Genomic DNA, 18294 nt, shown 5'->3' with positions numbered 1-18294 from the left:
CGGACCTTAATTTATTGATATGTGAAAAACATGTAGCTTGCATCTTGTAGGAAAAGACAACAAACAAAAGAATTATAGATTCGAGGAAGGAACTATAAATGATTTGAACACCTTGGATGTGTAGTTTCAACAAAATTTTCGAGCTATATATATATATTAAACAGTAAATAAGTCAAAAAAAATTTGAATCTTTGATATTTTATAAAAATAATACATGTCAATTATTATTATTGAATTATATGACGGATTAAACTTATCATACAAGATTTTTTTTTTAGACTTATCATTCAAGATTTTTTTTTTTTTTTTTTTTTTAAATGATTCGTAGCTTTGATATTCATGATATGTGAATGAATGATAATAATAAATATATATTAGCCGTAAGATAAATATCATTTAACCAAAAGTTTATAATGAATTATAGGGTTAGAAATACAATGTTATTTTTGGATTAAACATTAATACAATGTAATTATAATAAGCACTAGTCCGAAATCATATATAATGAGTGAACTATCGAAAGAGACCTCTCAAAATTAATTTTGATGCAAACCTGGTAAATAAACCTTTAAATCATTAGTAAAGCATTTTGCATTAAACATTAGTGATATATGGTTCTTCACAATTATAGTACTCTCATACAATAATATATCATAATTTTTTTTTCTAACTAATAAGTATATTAAGTCACCATGTAAGTCATTTAAATTCACACACTAAATTAAAAATACTTTTTAAGTCATTTACATTCACACACTAATTTGAAAGTACTTTTTAAGAATTTTAGAGTACTTATATAATGATACAAAGTTAGACAAATAATATGAAAAAAATGGATATGGATCATAAATTAACTATAGAATCTAAACGAGTTAATTTGAAGAGATATTTGCAAATACATAAATTAGGCCAAAGTATTGATAGATATAATATAATGTAAAAAAAATTACAAATATGGCAAAATTTAGATAGTCTATCATTGATAAATTATGTAACTGGAAGGAGTCTATCAATGATAGACCATATCACTGATAATAGTCTATCAACAATGGAAGTCTATCGTTGATAGACGTTACTATATTTTCATTTTTTTTAAAATGTTGTTGCACACTTAGTTATTATCTACAAAGCGCAGATACTTCATGTGAGGCAAAGAATCCGTATCAGACACGTGTCGGATACCAATACTTCTAGATACTTCCTAGATACATATTTGACACGCGATTTGACGTATCTATTTGTATACGTACTTTTTCTTAAAGAAAAAAAACAAGCAACTCATCTAATCTTTTTTAATGTAAAACTAGATAACCTATTTAAAAAGCTCATTACTCGAGTCCAAAACTAAAAGGAAATAAAATAACGGACCAAACCCTATACTAAAATCATCTAATATCCATCTTCACATTTGAGTCCCCACGAAATCCACTAAAATATAAACCATTTGGATATCTTCAACAATTCAATGAAGGAGTTCTTCGTTTATCTTCATACTTCCCCCTCTAATCTTTTTCTTCTTATTCTTTGCAATATGAGTCACTTTTTTCTATTGTATGTTATTAATTATTATACTCCAACATCTTAGAAGTTGCTTTTTTTTTTTTTTTTGTATTGTATTTCAGTGTTTGTATTCTATGCTATTGTTATTAACTTGTATGTTAAATTTATCTATATCTTAAATTTTTCTAAAGAAAAAGAAAATATATTTTCAACATATCAGTATTCTCGTTTTTTAGAAATATATATATTAAAAAAATATAAAAAAATAACGCATCCTTAGACATATCCGTATCTTAGTTTTTTAGAAATTGATGAATCGTCATATCCGATCGTATCAATATCGTGTAACCATATTTATGTCTGTACTTCATAGATTATTATCCCTAAAAATGATATCTATTGCAACTACCTTCATTAGAATAAAGTAGGAGAAGGGGATTGATTTATTGGGGTTATTGCTGTTATTATTATCATTGTTCCTTTTTTGGAAAACATTCTTAATTTTTGCACCGAGTATGTGTATGTATGTATCTATATATATAGACAAGATGTTATTAGAACAAATATAACTAATGTAAGTTGTTGAGTCTCCAACACATAGGTATGGAAGACATAATGTAGCACCATATAATAGACATAATTGTTGAAGGAATCATCTTAATTGAAGAAGAAAGAGGGAAAAACAAGAATAAAAATATTTCTTAATGTTTTCAAAAAATTAATAATAAAAAAATAGAAAATTTTTCACAGATAGAAAATATGTCAAACTATTTATAGAAATAACAGAAAAAATACCAGTATCTATCAATTTCTATCACTGATAGATACTGATAGACTTCTATCAGCCTTTATAAAAAAAAATATTAAAATTTTGTTATTTTGTGTGATTTATTTCTTTTATTTTTCTATTTTTGAAAATCTCATAAAAAAAAAAATTACTGTATTTTTTTTTTTTTTTTTAGTAGTTAACAGAAAAACTGATGGAGGGGACCTAGGGTACAAAAGTAAATTTCTCGTGGATAAAATTATTGAGTTTAAAGATTCAAAAACTCAAATACAACTTAAACCAAATCTCAGGAACTATATATATATGTTTGTTACGTAATCAGCAATTAAAGAATACAAAAAATGTTAAAAAAAACAGTAAGATCTCCGTATTTGGTTGTTCGAAACATCAACAAATAAATTCAAAATATTCCAACAATATATATATCAATCGTTGTTGTATACATTAAATTATTGATGTTTGAGATGATAAGTAATGTCTTGATGGATTGAATTATGATTAGATGTAATTCTTATAAATATCGTAAAAGAGTAATTTATAAATGTTAATCTTGTTAAATGTTAGCAACCAATTTCCCCCTTTTTTTTCCCTTTATGCTTTGTTACACCTAAATTTTCGTCTCTCCCATAGAAATTGGAAACGTTGTCCTTTGTAATAAATGAATAAACTAACACGTATGTGATACACCTATACTACTTACCAACCGAAAAGAAATAAAAAGAGATTAATATATTCCAACTGCCAAATGACATATATCATTAATTCATCCCTATCAAAACATAGTTTAATAAATAAAATATCAATTTTCTATCTAAATATCGATTTTCAATTCCAACTCGTTCATATGTTTGAACTCAACAAGGAAAAAAAAACTATCATTTATTAAGAAAACTACACTTTAATTTTTAATTAATTAATGAATAATACTTGAGTACATCGTAAATTATAGCATCCATTTTTTTTTAATCCATATCAAATTATATAACGATACTAAAAGGAAAAAGAATTTTTCATATGATAAATTATCATCACTCAAGTATTTTTTTCGTTTTCTTAATGATTTAACTTCAAAGGGCATGTACTGTCATTTAATTATATTGCTGGCTATTATGGTAAACTTTCACTTTCACCTAGCCAAATCTCTATATAATCTTTTGGCACCCATTGCCAATAAAGAAGCACAAAGTTCCTCAAACAATAATGGCTTCCAAACCAGGCATTCTCACAGATTGGCCATGGAAGCCACTTGGAAATTTCAAGGTATGCATGGGTGTGCAAAAATTCTTGCCTCAGTTTTTGAGTTCAACAAATATATATATTTTTTAAATCTTTATAAACAAGATTTGCATATTCTTAGTACAACGACTCCATTTTTTGGTCGAAGATATACTGTATTAACCTCTAATTCTCTTCTACTTCTCATATCGATTGAAATATAAACAATGTACCTTTTATGTGGTTTCCTTTTTTTATGAGCTAAACAGCTCAACATTTTAGTCGATAATATAATGTCTTAACCTCTAATGATGTTTTTTTTTTTTTTTTTTTTTTTTTTTTTTTTAGCATTCTATCATTTGCTTTTTAGTTTGTGATATTGTCTCCATGGGTGATTCATAGCTCATATTTGTACTTCAGAGGGGAAGAAGATAAGAGAGATTTGGGTTATGTTCTTATATTTCCATTTCTATTATTAAGAATGATTCACAATCAAATTTGGATCTCTCTCTCTCGTTACCAAACGGCTAAAGGAACCAAAAGAATTGTTGATAAACCCATTGAGTTTGAACAAGTTGACAGAGAAAGTTCATGGTTAGTACTACTTTTTTTCTCTCTTTTTTTATTGTATTGTCTCCTAACAAATGTTGTTGCAATGGTTTGGATCCCCCGTCTTAGTGTCCGATGAAGATGTTATAGATGTGTAAACCAAGTCGAGATACTTTGATGCACCTAATGATCTCATTGACTATTATATCTTGTTAAAAAATGGTTTGATTTCTTATACATAGACATAAGTGATTAATAAACGAGACTGATTGTGATACTTGATGAAAAGATTTATTAGATACGAAATTAAAAGGTTGAAAAGATCTAGTAGTTAAAGACTTTAAAATAAAAGAAAACTTCATAGACACAATACTAGACTAATAATTTAAGAATATAATCCAACTAATTATGACATATATCATCAACCACAAAGTTGAAGATTCCAATCTCTACCCTCACATCTTTTTAATTCAAAAAGAATAACAAAAAAAAAAAAAAAAAAAAAACCGATCAAACTTTATGTTCAATGACCAATTAGAAACCATATTTGGTATGTTTTGACGGTATTAAACTACCACTAAATTCCAAAGTGCAAGCGGATGGAATAGTATATATTTGTTTTTCTATTCATATTTTGAATGGTGTAATTCAACAGTAACATGCACTCTCTTTCTTAAAAATCGGAGATTCAATTGTCATCCTCACGAGTGTTATACTAAAAATGATAATCATATATATATATGTTTACAGGGATGATCAAATTTTATTCAACGGGTTGCTGCTCTGCTTAGGGAGGATGGGGGTTGCGAAGGGTGAAAATCTACCGTTGTGGAGGACGGACGGGGTGGTTATGACGGCATTGTTGCACGCCGGTCCGGTAGAGTTTTTATACTACTGGTTTCATAGAGCTCTTCATCACCATTTTCTTTACTCTCGCTACCATTCTCACCACCATTCCTCCATTGCTACGGAGCCTATTACCTGTAAAATTTTCTCTCTTTTTTAATTTCCACGTGTCGATCTACCAATTTTTCACAACATTTAAATATGAGATCGTCACTGTCTTGTTTTTAAATATGATTTTAGTTCGTGTTCCAACAATGAATGAACTCTTCTATATTTCTTTTTCTCATGGTTTCTATTTTCTGTTTGATTTTATTTTTAAAAAATTAAAATTTTGTTTCAAAATTATTTGATATTTCATGGTCTTTTTCTCCCTTAAAAAGAAGAAGTAATTTGGTGATTTTTTACTCCTCTTTATAATTATAATTTTCTAAATATTAAGTATTGCTTAGATTTTTTTTTTGAGAAATTAAAGATTATATTTGTTATTTGTTATATTATATGTATTTTGATAAGTCAAATATGTTAGGATAAAGTTGTACTTTGACATGAATGCTTTTCTAAAAAGTAGAGAAGAGACATGAAACTTAAAAGAACAAGTGGATGTTGAGACCCTACACTTTCAATGGACAAATTAATTGTTCATCTCTCTTCCTCAAAACTAATGGATCACATTTTATTAAGAAACAAGGATGAAAATGGCATATATAGATATATAAATGTTTTAATTTCTAGTACTTTGAAGTTATCTAATATAGTAGTAATTAACCATACCTAAGTTTATGAAATAGAGTTAAATTGCACTCAACTACATTATGAAATTATTGTTAATCAAATGGACCCCAATTTTAGTATGGGATCTTGATATCAAATGTGATGAGCCTCACATATTGGAGGGACACTGACTTTGATCTTGATTGTTCGGTATATATCTGAATTAGTTGAATTATGCTTATATTAATCACCGTGTATTTGTAATTTTTTTTCAGCTGTGATACATCCATTTGCAGAACACATAGTGTATTTCTTGCTGTTTACAATACCATTGTTGGTGACAGTGCTAACAGAAACAGCTTCAATAGGGTCTTTTGTTATTTATATAATGTTCATTGATTTTATGAACAATATGGGTCATTGCAACTTTGAGCTTGTTCCTAAGACCCTCTTCTCCATTTTTCCTCCTCTCAAGTATCTCATCTACACTCCCTCGTAAGTCTTTCTTAAAAGCTCGTTACGTTTTAAAAGTTTAAAGACTAAACAAACATATTAAAAGTTATTAAAATAAATAAATTTTAACCAGTTTAGTTCTTAAGCTTTAATTATTTCAGGTTTTGTGGTCTTTGAACTCTAATTGAAAGTGACTATTAGGTTCAATTTATAGATCTACGAATTTTTAAAAGTATCATAGGGGTCAAAGACCTATTAAACATAAAATTAAAAATTTAATAAGTTTGCTATTAGACACTTTTTAAACTTTTCTTAAACACACAAAATCGTGAAGTTGGCTTCCCTTGCGGAAGTGGCTTTGTTCACCAAATGTCTCAGATCGAGTAATGGTGCTGCCTATAGGTTAGTTGATTTGTGAATTCTTTTGTTGAAAGTCCTTGGAGCTCCTTGTGCCCAACTGGTTTGCCTCTAGTTTAGTAGAGGTTGTTGATATTTGTGTTCTTCGTTCTATTGTTTGAATGAAGTTTTAGTAAGGAACCTGATGGATGCATAAAGTTCAAGCTTTTAAAAAATATAGGGACACGCTATACTTGTACTTTATTGATTTTGACTATTACGTACCTTTAGGTCTAACACCACATCATTGAGATAACTTGTTACATTGAAATTCAATTACGTCTCGATATTCGCCATGAGTCTCATAAATGTTGACAAGAGATAACTTGAAATCGACTGTGCTGCAAAATGCAGGTACCATTCACTACACCATACTCAATTCAGAACCAACTACAGTCTATTCATGCCAATTTATGATTACATATATGGTACAGTGGACAAGAATTCAGATAGTTTGTACGAAAATTCATTGCTAAGGGAAGAGGAAGTGCCCCATGTGGTTCATTTAACCCATTTGACAACCCCACAGTCCATTTATCATATGAGGCTTGGGTTGGCAGCTGTGGCCTCACACCCATTTGCCTCTAAATGGTGGCTGACCCTTCTTTGGCCTTTCACTTCTTTCTATGTGCTTGCCACTTCTTTCTATGGCCTTACTTTTGTCTCTGAAAGAAACACTTTCAAGGCACTCGTATTGCAATCTTGGGTTCTCCCTACATTTAATCTTCAAGTAAGTTATAATATAATCATTATTTTCCAATATTCAATATCATCAAATTTCCACATATATTTCATAATTTCTCTTTTCTTAAAAAAAAAAAATATATCATTTAACTTGGTTGAGAATTTCCCGTTTTCCTAACATTCTTTATAAGATAAATGGATTACTTCTCTCATTGTCAATTGATTTTGAGCTGAAACCCCATGTTATCTTAATATACTTTACTGATTATATATATGAACACACATGTACGTACATATTTAGGAAAAATCTAAAAGTGAGGTATTATCTTGATATTGTTTAGTAGGATAGATTGTTACATGTTTTTCTAAACTTTAAAACCCACGTTCGGATTTGAACTTAGGACTTCATGATCTAATTTTATGTTAAACAATATATCACTAAACTAAAAGGTAGGACTGGATAGACTATATTCATTATTATATATTTATGCATATTCTTAGTACAATAATCATGAAAATGAAAGGAAAAAAAAAAAAGATAAATAGTTTCTCTGTGACTTTAACCCTAAATTTGAAATTCCTTTTGCAATGGGTTTTTGCAGTATTTCATGAAAGGAAGAAGAGAAGCAATCAATAACTTGATAGAAGCAGCCATTTTAGATGCTGATAAAAAGGGAGTCAAGGTGCTAAGCTTAGGCCTCCTTAATCAGGCAAGTTACTACCAAAAATTGGGCAATTAATCTATTGAATCGCATTCATTTACTTATTTTTATATTAAAAAGATTAAAAAAATTATAATTAATTTTGGTCCATTTATTTTGACTTTCATTTCATTTTAATTCACGTAATTTAAAAAATTCAATTTATCCATTGTACTTTGGGTAGATCATAAATTAGTCCCTATTTATTAGTTTGAAATTAATTTTCATCAAAATATAGAATGTGTACATATTTCCAACCTTCATATAAGAAAGAAGGCTAATACAAACTAATGTCTTTATTTTGGAATCGAAATTTGAGATATTTCAAATCATAACAGATTTCAGATGAATTTTGTTGTTTGTTACAACCACAAGAAAGAAAATGATTAAATGATTTCAAATCCTGTTGTAGTGTAAAAATATATATATATATTTCAGACTAAAAAGGTCACACTTTGCAGAATTTCATGTGATTTAGAGATAAATTACTCATATTCTAATTTTCAATTAATCAATCGTAATTAAAAGCCTACATTTGTAAAAAAAAAAAGTTTAATTACTTTTTCTTTTCTAGTTTCCATCCAAACACAAAAAATTAAATACATTCATTTCAAATGTTCCTCATTCTAGTCAAAGTAAAAAAATTTAAATAATTTATCTGATTTCAAATCACAAAATTTAAAATTATTTCTTGAACTTTCTTGAATCCAATTAAAGGTGTAAATGTTAAACTAACATTATTGACCAATTAAAAAATTCATTGAAAAGTATAAGGACTAATTTTTTAAAAAAAAAATAAAAAATGCAGAGACAAATGAAATGAAATATAAAGAAAATGATATTTTAACAGAAAAAGTTATAATTCTGATGGCATTATTGAATGCAGGAAAAAGAGCTAAATGAATATGGAGAAATTTACATACAAAAATATCCAAAATTGAAAATAAAATTGGTTGATGGAAGTAGTTTAGCAGCTGCTATTGTGGTCAATACAATCCCAAAAGCCACAACAGAAGTGCTTCTTAGAGGACACCTTTCTAAGGTTGCTTATGCCATTGCAGATGCCCTTTGTCAATTGGGTTTGCAGGTTTCCCTCTCTAAAACTATATTAGGGATTTAATTTGCATATCTAACCCTGTTTATTTAAGAAATTATTTTTAAAAAACAATTGCAAAAATAGCAATGAGGCTCAAAATATTTGTGGATATAGCAAAATTTAGATTTGGCTTTTGAAATCCATCAGTGATAGACCATATAGCTGATAGGAGTCTATCGTTGATAGATTTTGCTATATTTTCAATTCTTTTAAAATGTTGTTGTACACTTAATTATTATCCCTAAAAGTGTTACTCAACATAATTATTAAAAAAAATCAAGAAATCAAAATATTTTCAAAATTAGTCTAAATTTTATAGTATTTTGGTTCTTTTCTCACTCTTTAGCCACATATATAGTTTCATTTTTGTTCACACATGACTAATATTTTGCAATATTGGTAATTTTTTCTAGAGAAAATTTGTTAAAATAAAGTCTAAGAAAATGAGAATATATAGCTTCTTCATTAAAACCAATTTTTTTCCCTAAGCATTCTTTTTCATACATTTTCAAAAGATATCAAATATATGTTATTGTATTTATTTAGTACTCAGTTTAATTTTTTTTATTAAAAAAAAAAATTATTGTCACAGGTGGTTACCCTGTATGAGAATGAGCATAAGAAGCTTAAATCAAAGGTCACTACCAATTCTGACAACTTGGTCCTTGCAAAAACTACTACTCACAAGGTAATTTACATTATGTAGCAATGTAATTTTGTCATTAATTATCAAAATTCATACAAAATATTTAATTGATTTAACTACACATTTAACAATCACGAAAGTGAATTATAAGTCCCCGAACTTTCAACTTTCTGTTTAATAAGTTTCTGAACTTTAAAAAGTATGTACTAGTAGATTTCTCAATCTTTAATTTTTGTGTCTACTAAGGGCTATATTCAACATTTTTTAAATTATTCAAACACACTAGACACTTTAAAATTAAAAGTTTAGGGGTCATAATTAAATACAAAACTCAATTCTATTAGAAATTTTATGTTATTAATCTATTGGACACAAATTTAAAAGTTAAGTGATCTATTAGATATCTTTAAATTAGAAGAATTATTAGACATTATTTAAAATTCAGAAATATAGATACAACTTCCTTCCTGCTTCAAAGATGAAAAAGAAAATTGGACCCTTAAGAAGAAGCTTTATTATTATTTATTATTACTAACCAAATCTATATTGACAGATATGGATTGTGGGAGATGGTTTGGAAGACTTTGAACAACTAAATGCACCGAAAGGGACAATCTTCATTCCCTATTCACAATTTCCTCCAAAAAGACTCAGAAAAGATTGCTATTATCACATCACTCCTTCCATGATGGTTCCTTCTTCTTTTGAGAACATCGACTCTTGCGAGGTCCGTCATCAACCAAAAACTTTCTAGTACATCGATAGTATGAAAAATTATTCATATATTATCTTCATTTGTTGTTGTCCACATATCAGAAAGATTTAAAAATGATGAACCAATTGCTAAATAAGAGTGATATGTGTACCACTGATATCCGATAACTTTTCTCATCTTTTAATCTCTTAAAAGTCTTATTTTCATTAAGCATAATTATAGGATTATTTGTTTGTAAGAGGTAGTTTTTTTTTTCTAGTGAGAATCTACTGAGTTATGTTCATATTGACAATTTTGGTTGCAGAATTGGTTGCCGAGAAGAGTGATGAGTGCATGGCGAATGGCAGGAATACTTCATGCTTTGGAAGGAAGAGAAATGCATGAGTGTGGAGAAACAATGTTGAGTTTGGAAGAAGCATGGAGAGCAAGCCTTCAAAATGGATTTCTTCCTTTGGAGATTCCTTCTAAATAAAACCCTACGGAAAGCTTATGTAGTACTAAAGCAATACAAGACACACTAGAGATATTTAGTAGTTTTATAAACTTTGCTGTTAATATAAATGGTATCGAATGTGATGAAATATTTAAGGAACTAATGAGCGGCATGGTATGTGTGGTCAACAATTTTATAATATAAATTATAGCTTTAAGAAATAATCTTTACAAATAGTGAAAAAATAACTTCTTACGAGGTGTTATAATTTAATCAGTAAATAAGAGTCATATTTGAGCATACGCGAAAGTGTAGCAATATTTACTGTGTAGGAAGAGTCCACTATTTAGCATACAAAGAGAATTAAACTTCTCGCCTACCTGAATATAACTTAACTGATTAAAACATATGTCCTCAATCAAAGATCAAAAATTCAAATGTACGCCTCAACAATAAGAAGAGGAAAAAAAAAAGGAAAACGAAAAAGAAAGTCATAAAGATTACGTAACATTTTCTTTTCTCGACAGTTCGACACGTGTACAATCACAATTCACAGACCTGTTAAATCATGTTGCAGCATATAAAACAGACATAATATGGTAATAATTTGAAAAGAGAACATCGAAAGGAGTATGCAAGAATATGTTACAAATAAACAGAACCCAAGTGAGTTTTTCAAGCTGAAGGTTTATGGATGATTTGGGAAGGCCAAGACGGGATCTGGCTTGAAAGCCTGGCAGATAAAGAAAGAGCAGAATTCAAGAACTAACATAGCTGTTTTTCATAACTAAGGGACACAACAACATGGGGGGGACAGCCACAACGAAAGAATAGATCAGGTAATAACTAATAAGCCTCTATAACAATGCTGCCAATCTTCTGACATCACTCTTTATTTTAGAAGGTGAAGAAGGATAGTTCTGCAGATCCATTGCATGTGTTTTTCAAACTACAACCTTCCATAATAAACATACAATCATGGGCAACGTGTACAAGGAGCAAACATTCATGTCCCACCTCATAATTCCTTGTAAATTATATGTATTCAACTTCATATATAACAATTTTATATTTAGTGCCATATTACAATGCTCTAGTTTTACCCACAGCCTCTGAAAAAGCATACACCTACATGTGTAGAACATTTCATATGATCTTAGCTTCAAGATTTTTGCCAGTTTCATTTTAGTCCCTGAACTAACCAGCATCGGAGTAGTTTTTCAACTTTAATTCAATCATATGAATCTAATATATATCATTAAGCATGTGATGTATTGTATCCAGCAATAATAATCCAGTTATCACATGTAGATTATTACTTTTAGGATAACATCTAGTGACCTGTTTTGAATGACTTTTTCGGTGCTTAAACGAGTTTTAGAAGTTAAAAAGGTGTTTTAGAATACTTAGAAAGTCACTCCAAAAAGATCCTAAATGATAAACCTTCAGAGTAAAAACATGTTTAAACCTAAAATATAAGACCCAGTTCAATGCATACACTGCATAATTGTCAACTAAGGAGGAATCTGCAATGCATGTGACGACCATACATCAAGTCATGACTTATCAAAAACCACTGGGGGAAACTAAGCTGAAGAGAGATTATTCTCATATCAGAACACTCCTTTGAAATATTATGTCTGCTACACCTTGCATAGTTTTGTATAGAACCCTCCAAGTAAACATGTAGAAGTAACTTCCATATATTATAATAGTTGGTATTCCAAACTCTTACCTCAATCAGAAAAAATCATCTAACAAAGAATTCTTGAACTTATTTCCTAGGGGGATTACCTCAATAGAGAATAACATGAATGGCATTGGCAGAGAAGCAAGACTCTCAGTCATCCTGCATAAGATACAAATAGATGTCATTAAAAGATTAAAAAAAATCTTAGTATATTGGATCATGGAACAACAAATTTCGGTTTATGCTTGGTTTTGATAGCACTTTTGGTCGTTTGCCTATTTTACTTGGTTGGATCTAATCGGATAAAATCACATTGAAACTTCAGGCACTATATTATTATTCTCAAAATTCATTACAGTCCCAACTAATACAGCACCTGATAACTAAAGGCATACAAAAATTTTGATTTTACTAATCATTGACAAAAACCACATGATGTGCCTTGGTCGATTACAACAGCAGGAAGAAAAAAATAAACACAAAAGTGCTGAGCCGTTCAGTGAAAACCAACATATAGTTCTTCTCCGAGCCATCATGAGCCTAAATAAATTCAACTAGGATTTGAATACAGTTCTAATAGCTCAGGAAATGAGAACCATAGTGAGAGTGGTTATCGTCAAACTTCTCAAACTAATATCACATTGTTTGATGTGAAATCATGTTCCTCGTTTAAAGTATTACAAATATACACCAAATATGTATATGAATCTCAAAACCCTTTACATCACACACATAAGCATCAACCTGATGACAATGGTGCCTTGCTCGTAAGAAGAAAACTGTCTGTTACTCTTGGAGAAACCATACACCAATTAGGACAGAAGTCACATCATATGCATCTAGAGTCAAACTGCAATAAGCTAGTTATTCAATTTCCTACATTCTTGACAGTAGAAGAATTCAGCATTTTGAACATGAAAATACGCAGCCAAAAGCTGCCTTTTCATCTCTCATTGAGCATTTATTTCTATGCACACAAATTACAGAAGCAGTATGTGAAATGACAATGATAAAGCACGTGTTACTGGTCGGTCTTAGAAGCTCCATTGGATAAATTTACTTTCTAATTCAAAAGAAGTTTACATAAAGCTTAAGGTCCATAATCCAAAATTCTGGTATCTAACCCCTAATTTGAATGAAGTTTACATAAAGCTTAAGGTCCATAATCCAAAATTCTGGTATCTAACCCTTCTCAATTTTGAAGCAGGTAGTGCTCTATTTGTCTCGAAAACATGCTCAATCAATACCTCTTGCAAACTCCATTTCGTAAAAAGTTCATTTTCCATTTTAGTTGGAGTTTTAATAGAGTAAATTTCTGCTGCGCACGACCATGGGGTTTTACCTTCTCATTTATTGATGTGAAAACATCTTTAACTGACTCAAATACATCTTCAACTGGCCTTGCAGCATCAATCTAAGAATAGAATGGTAAATGTCAGATGTATATGTATGCTAAAGGGAACAAAATTTTCAAAATGCAGATATTTTAATAACAATTCATATTAGATTTACCTTATGTACTTTCCCAATAGATTCATAATACTGAACTACAGGGAGACTGGACTCTAAGAAAACCTTGAAACGCTTTCGAATTGTCTCAATATTATCATCATCTCTTCCCTGAATCACCAAAGATTATTATCCTATTTGTTTGACAATATCACTTGAAGAAGAAAGAGTAGTGAAATTTCAGTTGAGAAAGAGTACCAAAATGAAGAGTAGTGAAATTTCAGTTCAGAAAGAGTACCAAAATGGTCTAACCTGATTCCTTTTTAAAATGCGCCTCTCCATCTCCTCTTCAGGACAATCGAAAAACAGGACAAAAGCTGGCTCTAAACCAGTCTGCAAACCATCAACGTAAACACAAAGATTTAGAAAAATAGTAATTTTTTTTTTCCAAAAAGTAGTAATTTGAGACAATTTGAACATATTGAACAAAATACTTACTACGTAGTACAATGAAAGTAAAACATGTTGAAAGAAGATAGGGAAACAAGTGGCTAAGAAAACTTACAACAGCCTCAAAAGCAGCACGGTTTTCATCATTACGTGGAAAACCATCTATAAGAAATTTGTCATTACCACTTTCCTCCATTGCTTTTTGGAGAAGATTTACTGTTACGTCAGAAGGAACAATCTTCCCTTCATTAATCATACTTTTAATCATTAAACTGCAGATAAAAAAATGAAAGTATATTAACCAAAGTTCAAATTCTATCAGTTTCCTGTCAAGCATATGGGCAAGACATATGCATAAATCTTCAAATATGTGCTTACAGCCTACAAACAACATACATACCCATTTTCAGAACCAGATTTAATTTCTGCCCTAAGAAGATCACCAGCACTAAAATGAGTAAAACCAAAGTGCTCAACAATGTATGCACATTGTGTGCCCTTTCCACTACCAGGGCCACCTGTTCATAACAATATTAAAAAAATATATATGAAAAAAACAGCCTCAACTTCATAAGCAGTAGCAGCATAGACAAGAAGAAAAGGTGAGATGGTGCAGAGTAAGTAACTGAAAACTTTTTCCAGGGAATGATTAAAAAAACCGTACAAGAGAAACCGCCAAGCCAATGGAACAGTGGAAAAGAAAATTCAAAGAAGATACAGTAAAAGAAAGCTGAGAATCACCAATGAACATAAACAAGTCGAAATTTTCAACCACTGGAATCTCAACCAAGCAAGGATATCCTACATTCTCATCTTGCATGAACTCTTCCTAAAGTGTTACACTTACCTAGAACAAAGACAACTGTAGGCTTCTTCTCGGCAGCACTTCCATTTGCTTCCTGGAATAGCTTAGTGATATCGTTCAACAAGGACGACAAAATATATCAAATAACAGAAATAAAATGTGTCAGACCAATACTTATAATCTATCTGATGCCTCAAATTATAGAATGGTGCATATCAATGAATAAAACAGCTTTTCCAAAGATTAACACCCAATACAACTAATTAAGAGAAGTCTTTTTATACCCAATCAACATTATTATCTTTGCAATACAGAATATCAAATTTTAGAGCGAACCCACGTGAATTCAGTTACAGAACCTACAATTTTAGATTTAAAAAAATTAAAAAATAAAAAAAGCTAAAAATACCTCACAGGTAATTGCACCCACATCCGTTTCCATGAGCCCCAACTAATTAAGGTTCAATAGAAGGATCTGCATACATTAAATTTAGGGGTAAATGCGAAAAAACTTTAGAGTTTTCCCATTCTTATATTACATGTAACAAGACACAACACGAACGAATGGGTGCATAATTCCATGAGTTCAGAAGCTTAAATTGGGAAGCAAAAACAATTCAATAAGATAAAATGATCGTCCAAGAGAAAAATCTCCTCAAAATTCAATTATTTCCTCACATTTAACACACGGGCAACTAAAGAAGAGAAAATTAAATTCAGTCGATTTCCCAAATTTTCCCCACCACTTTTGTGCACAGGGTGACCCAATTCGAAACTTTTTGCAATTCAACAAGGATTTAAAGCACACCCAAGTCGCAATTTTATCAAATGAATGCAAGAAAACTATAGAAATTACAACAGTGAAGAACACATGGCATAAATCAAGGAAAGAAGGTGCTCACTGTTGAGAAAAAGGAGAAAAGTCATCAGAAAGAGAGATTGCTGCGAAATTCAATGTGCAGAGAAGAGGAATAAATAGAGGAGCAAAAGAAAATTGTGCGCAAAGCCACTGAGAATGTTCATGTCACGTGTAAAATTGTTTCAATTTTTGGGCTATTTCCATAATTAGTCATAAGACTGGTGCATTTTTCCAAAATTATTTTTTTAGGAGGAAAAAAAAAGTAATGAATCTTAAATGGCAAGTAAAAACTTTAATTTTTTATTTTAATAACCCAAGTAATCAAGGTTCAAAATATTGATGTTGATTGAAATATCGAGATCCTAATTTTATAAAAATATTGATGGAAATTTCGAGAAACTTTATGAAAATTGATGGAAATTGTTATAATTAGTTAATGAAACTTTGATTGTGATCTAATTAGGTATATTTGACCAAAATGATGTCCTTGAAAATGTTGAAGATAGTTATTTAAGGGTGTGTTAAACCCAAAGAGTTGAGAAGTAAGTAGGAGTTGTGAACTTCGCTCCTTGTTTAGCCCAAAGAGTTGTTAGGTCTCACTACTAAAAAACTTAATTTTATATCTTATCAACCTCTTACACCTTGGGTCCTAAAAATTCACAACTCCCTAGGCTTTATAACTTCTTACTTCTCACTATTTCACTCATTACCCCAAACATCGTCTAAATGAAAATGATAGGACTCTTATGGCCAACATATAGATCCTATTGGTGGATACGTCTCAATGGTTGATGATCTGATAATAACTATTTGGTGGAAAGTTAGGCTAGAAATTGTTATGGTCAAATCTTGAAGGACCATCATAATCTGAGTAAAAATAATTACCTTGACCATAGTTTTGTTGTGTATTACTATTGCTTATGACCATAGTTTTCTAAGTCTTTTTCTTGGAAATGAAAACTTTGGATGGTAAAAGAAGCAAAACTCATATCAATTCAATTTTGAGGTGAAATGACATGAAAATTCAATGGAAAAAGGTTTGGATGAAATTAAAAATAAATATATGTTATTTTTATCATTTTTGGTTTATTAGAAATGAAAGCTTTTGGATGGTAAAAAAATAAAATTTTCATTAATCCAATTTTGAGGTGAAATGATGTAAAAATTCACCGGGAAAAGTGTAAAGCCCTGAACTTGTTTTACTAGTAAATTAAGTTTAAGTCCTCTTAATTACGAGTTAAAGATGTGTATTAACATCAATGGGAATAGTAAGTTAAGTATAGTGAATGATGCGTCTGAAATGTAAGAGAAGGAAAATTTTCTAAGTGTTATCACCGTATGCGTTCAGGTTGTAGCTTGGTCAACGCATAGAGAGGGGAGAGCAACAATGATAAGCCGAAGAAGGCAAGAAAATATGTTAAGTCTGGAATATTGTATTATCGGGTGAAGTAGAAACAAGTTAACACTTAGGAAAGATGGAAGGTTCCACGCGTTGGAACTATGAGGCGCCATGTGAATAACTTCGTATGTCATTGATGAGGGTTAAGCTAGCAAGTGGTGCGACAGAAGGTCTGGCGTTGAAGGGAGAAGAGAAAGCTTGGGTGATCGTAAAGCCATACGATCAAGTTTAAGCTGAGGAATTCAGCTTAATTAACGAGTAAATAAGCTAGGTGGTAGCTTGCAGACGTCAACACAGTGATAAGTTTGTCAGGTGGCAAATAATTATGCAAACTTTTCATACAAACCCATGTAAAAAAAAGGTTTAATCAAGAAGGAGACTGTTTTGCCAAAATTTTGTTTACCACCTACTTGAGCGAGTGTTGTGCCATCTGAAGATTTTGAAAGTTGAAGAACTCTCGGCCAACTAAAGAAGAATCTAAGAGATTTCTGATTGATTCTAGAAGAAGTAATGCTCAAACTCTATAGTAAGAAAAAGTTAAGATGTTTAGGAGCATTTTCTTTGAAAGACGTTTAGTTAAATGAATGTACGAAATAAGTTATGAAGTCTGAAAGTTTGAATTTAGAATGATATTGTGGATGAATAAGCAGGCACCTGCATACGAAAAACAAGAAAGTAGCTGACTAACGATGTTATGTGTTAAGGATAGTTTTAATACGTCGAACTTAATGATGTTAACCAAGCATCTTGAGAAAAGATATCAGTTAAGATTCTCAATTATCCACCACGTTATCAAGTAAGATGGCCAAGGATCAACGATGCGTTAAGGATAGTTTTAATGCATCGAACTTTGCTATGATGCAATGACTATTGGTATGTAGTAAAGACAAGCTATGCATTAAGCTCAAAA

At 30.3% G+C, this 18294-nt stretch overlaps 2 protein-coding genes across 8 annotated transcripts; one reads left to right on the top strand and one right to left on the bottom strand.

The window, feature by feature from the left end:
• The first annotated feature begins 3391 nt into the window (after positions 1 to 3391).
• On the top strand, positions 3392 to 11008 carry LOC120068459 (very-long-chain aldehyde decarbonylase CER1-like). Of its 3 annotated transcripts, XM_039020239.1 has the most exons (10): positions 3392 to 3547; positions 3873 to 4096; positions 4802 to 5034; positions 5884 to 6103; positions 6812 to 7187; positions 7744 to 7851; positions 8729 to 8929; positions 9531 to 9626; positions 10138 to 10311; positions 10604 to 11008. In XM_039020239.1, the coding sequence occupies exons 1-10, from the start codon at positions 3488 to 3490 to the stop codon at positions 10769 to 10771; spliced, it is 1860 nt and encodes a 619-aa protein (XP_038876167.1). In that variant the 5' UTR covers positions 3392 to 3487; the 3' UTR covers positions 10772 to 11008. The 3 variants fall into 3 exon arrangements, with proteins under 3 accessions (XP_038876167.1, XP_038876168.1, XP_038876169.1); XM_039020240.1 differs by lacking the exon at positions 8729 to 8929; XM_039020241.1 differs by lacking the exons at positions 3392 to 3547; positions 3873 to 4096 and having other exon boundaries at positions 4803 to 4928.
• A 198-nt stretch (positions 11009 to 11206) lies between these two features.
• On the bottom strand, positions 11207 to 16154 carry LOC120068460 (UMP-CMP kinase 3-like). Of its 5 annotated transcripts, XM_039020244.1 has the most exons (10): positions 16029 to 16145; positions 15536 to 15601; positions 15169 to 15229; positions 14722 to 14839; positions 14437 to 14593; positions 14184 to 14264; positions 13935 to 14042; positions 13765 to 13836; positions 12527 to 12581; positions 11207 to 11465 (listed from the first exon to the last, which is right to left on the bottom strand). In XM_039020244.1, the coding sequence occupies exons 2-9, from the start codon at positions 15566 to 15568 to the stop codon at positions 12573 to 12575; spliced, it is 639 nt and encodes a 212-aa protein (XP_038876172.1). In that variant the 5' UTR covers positions 15569 to 15601; positions 16029 to 16145; the 3' UTR covers positions 11207 to 11465; positions 12527 to 12572. The 5 variants fall into 5 exon arrangements, with proteins under 5 accessions (XP_038876172.1, XP_038876170.1, XP_038876171.1 ...); XM_039020242.1 differs by lacking the exons at positions 11207 to 11465; positions 12527 to 12581 and having other exon boundaries at positions 12728 to 13836; positions 16029 to 16154; XM_039020243.1 differs by lacking the exons at positions 11207 to 11465; positions 12527 to 12581 and having other exon boundaries at positions 12728 to 13836; positions 15169 to 15220; positions 16029 to 16154.
• Positions 16155 to 18294: the final 2140 nt, after the last annotated feature.

The sequence above is a fragment of the Benincasa hispida genome, chromosome 12 (assembly GCF_009727055.1).
Source record: "Benincasa hispida cultivar B227 chromosome 12, ASM972705v1, whole genome shotgun sequence".
Classification (NCBI taxonomy): domain Eukaryota; kingdom Viridiplantae; phylum Streptophyta; class Magnoliopsida; order Cucurbitales; family Cucurbitaceae; genus Benincasa; species Benincasa hispida.
This window is presented reverse-complemented; position numbering and strand designations above follow the sequence as displayed.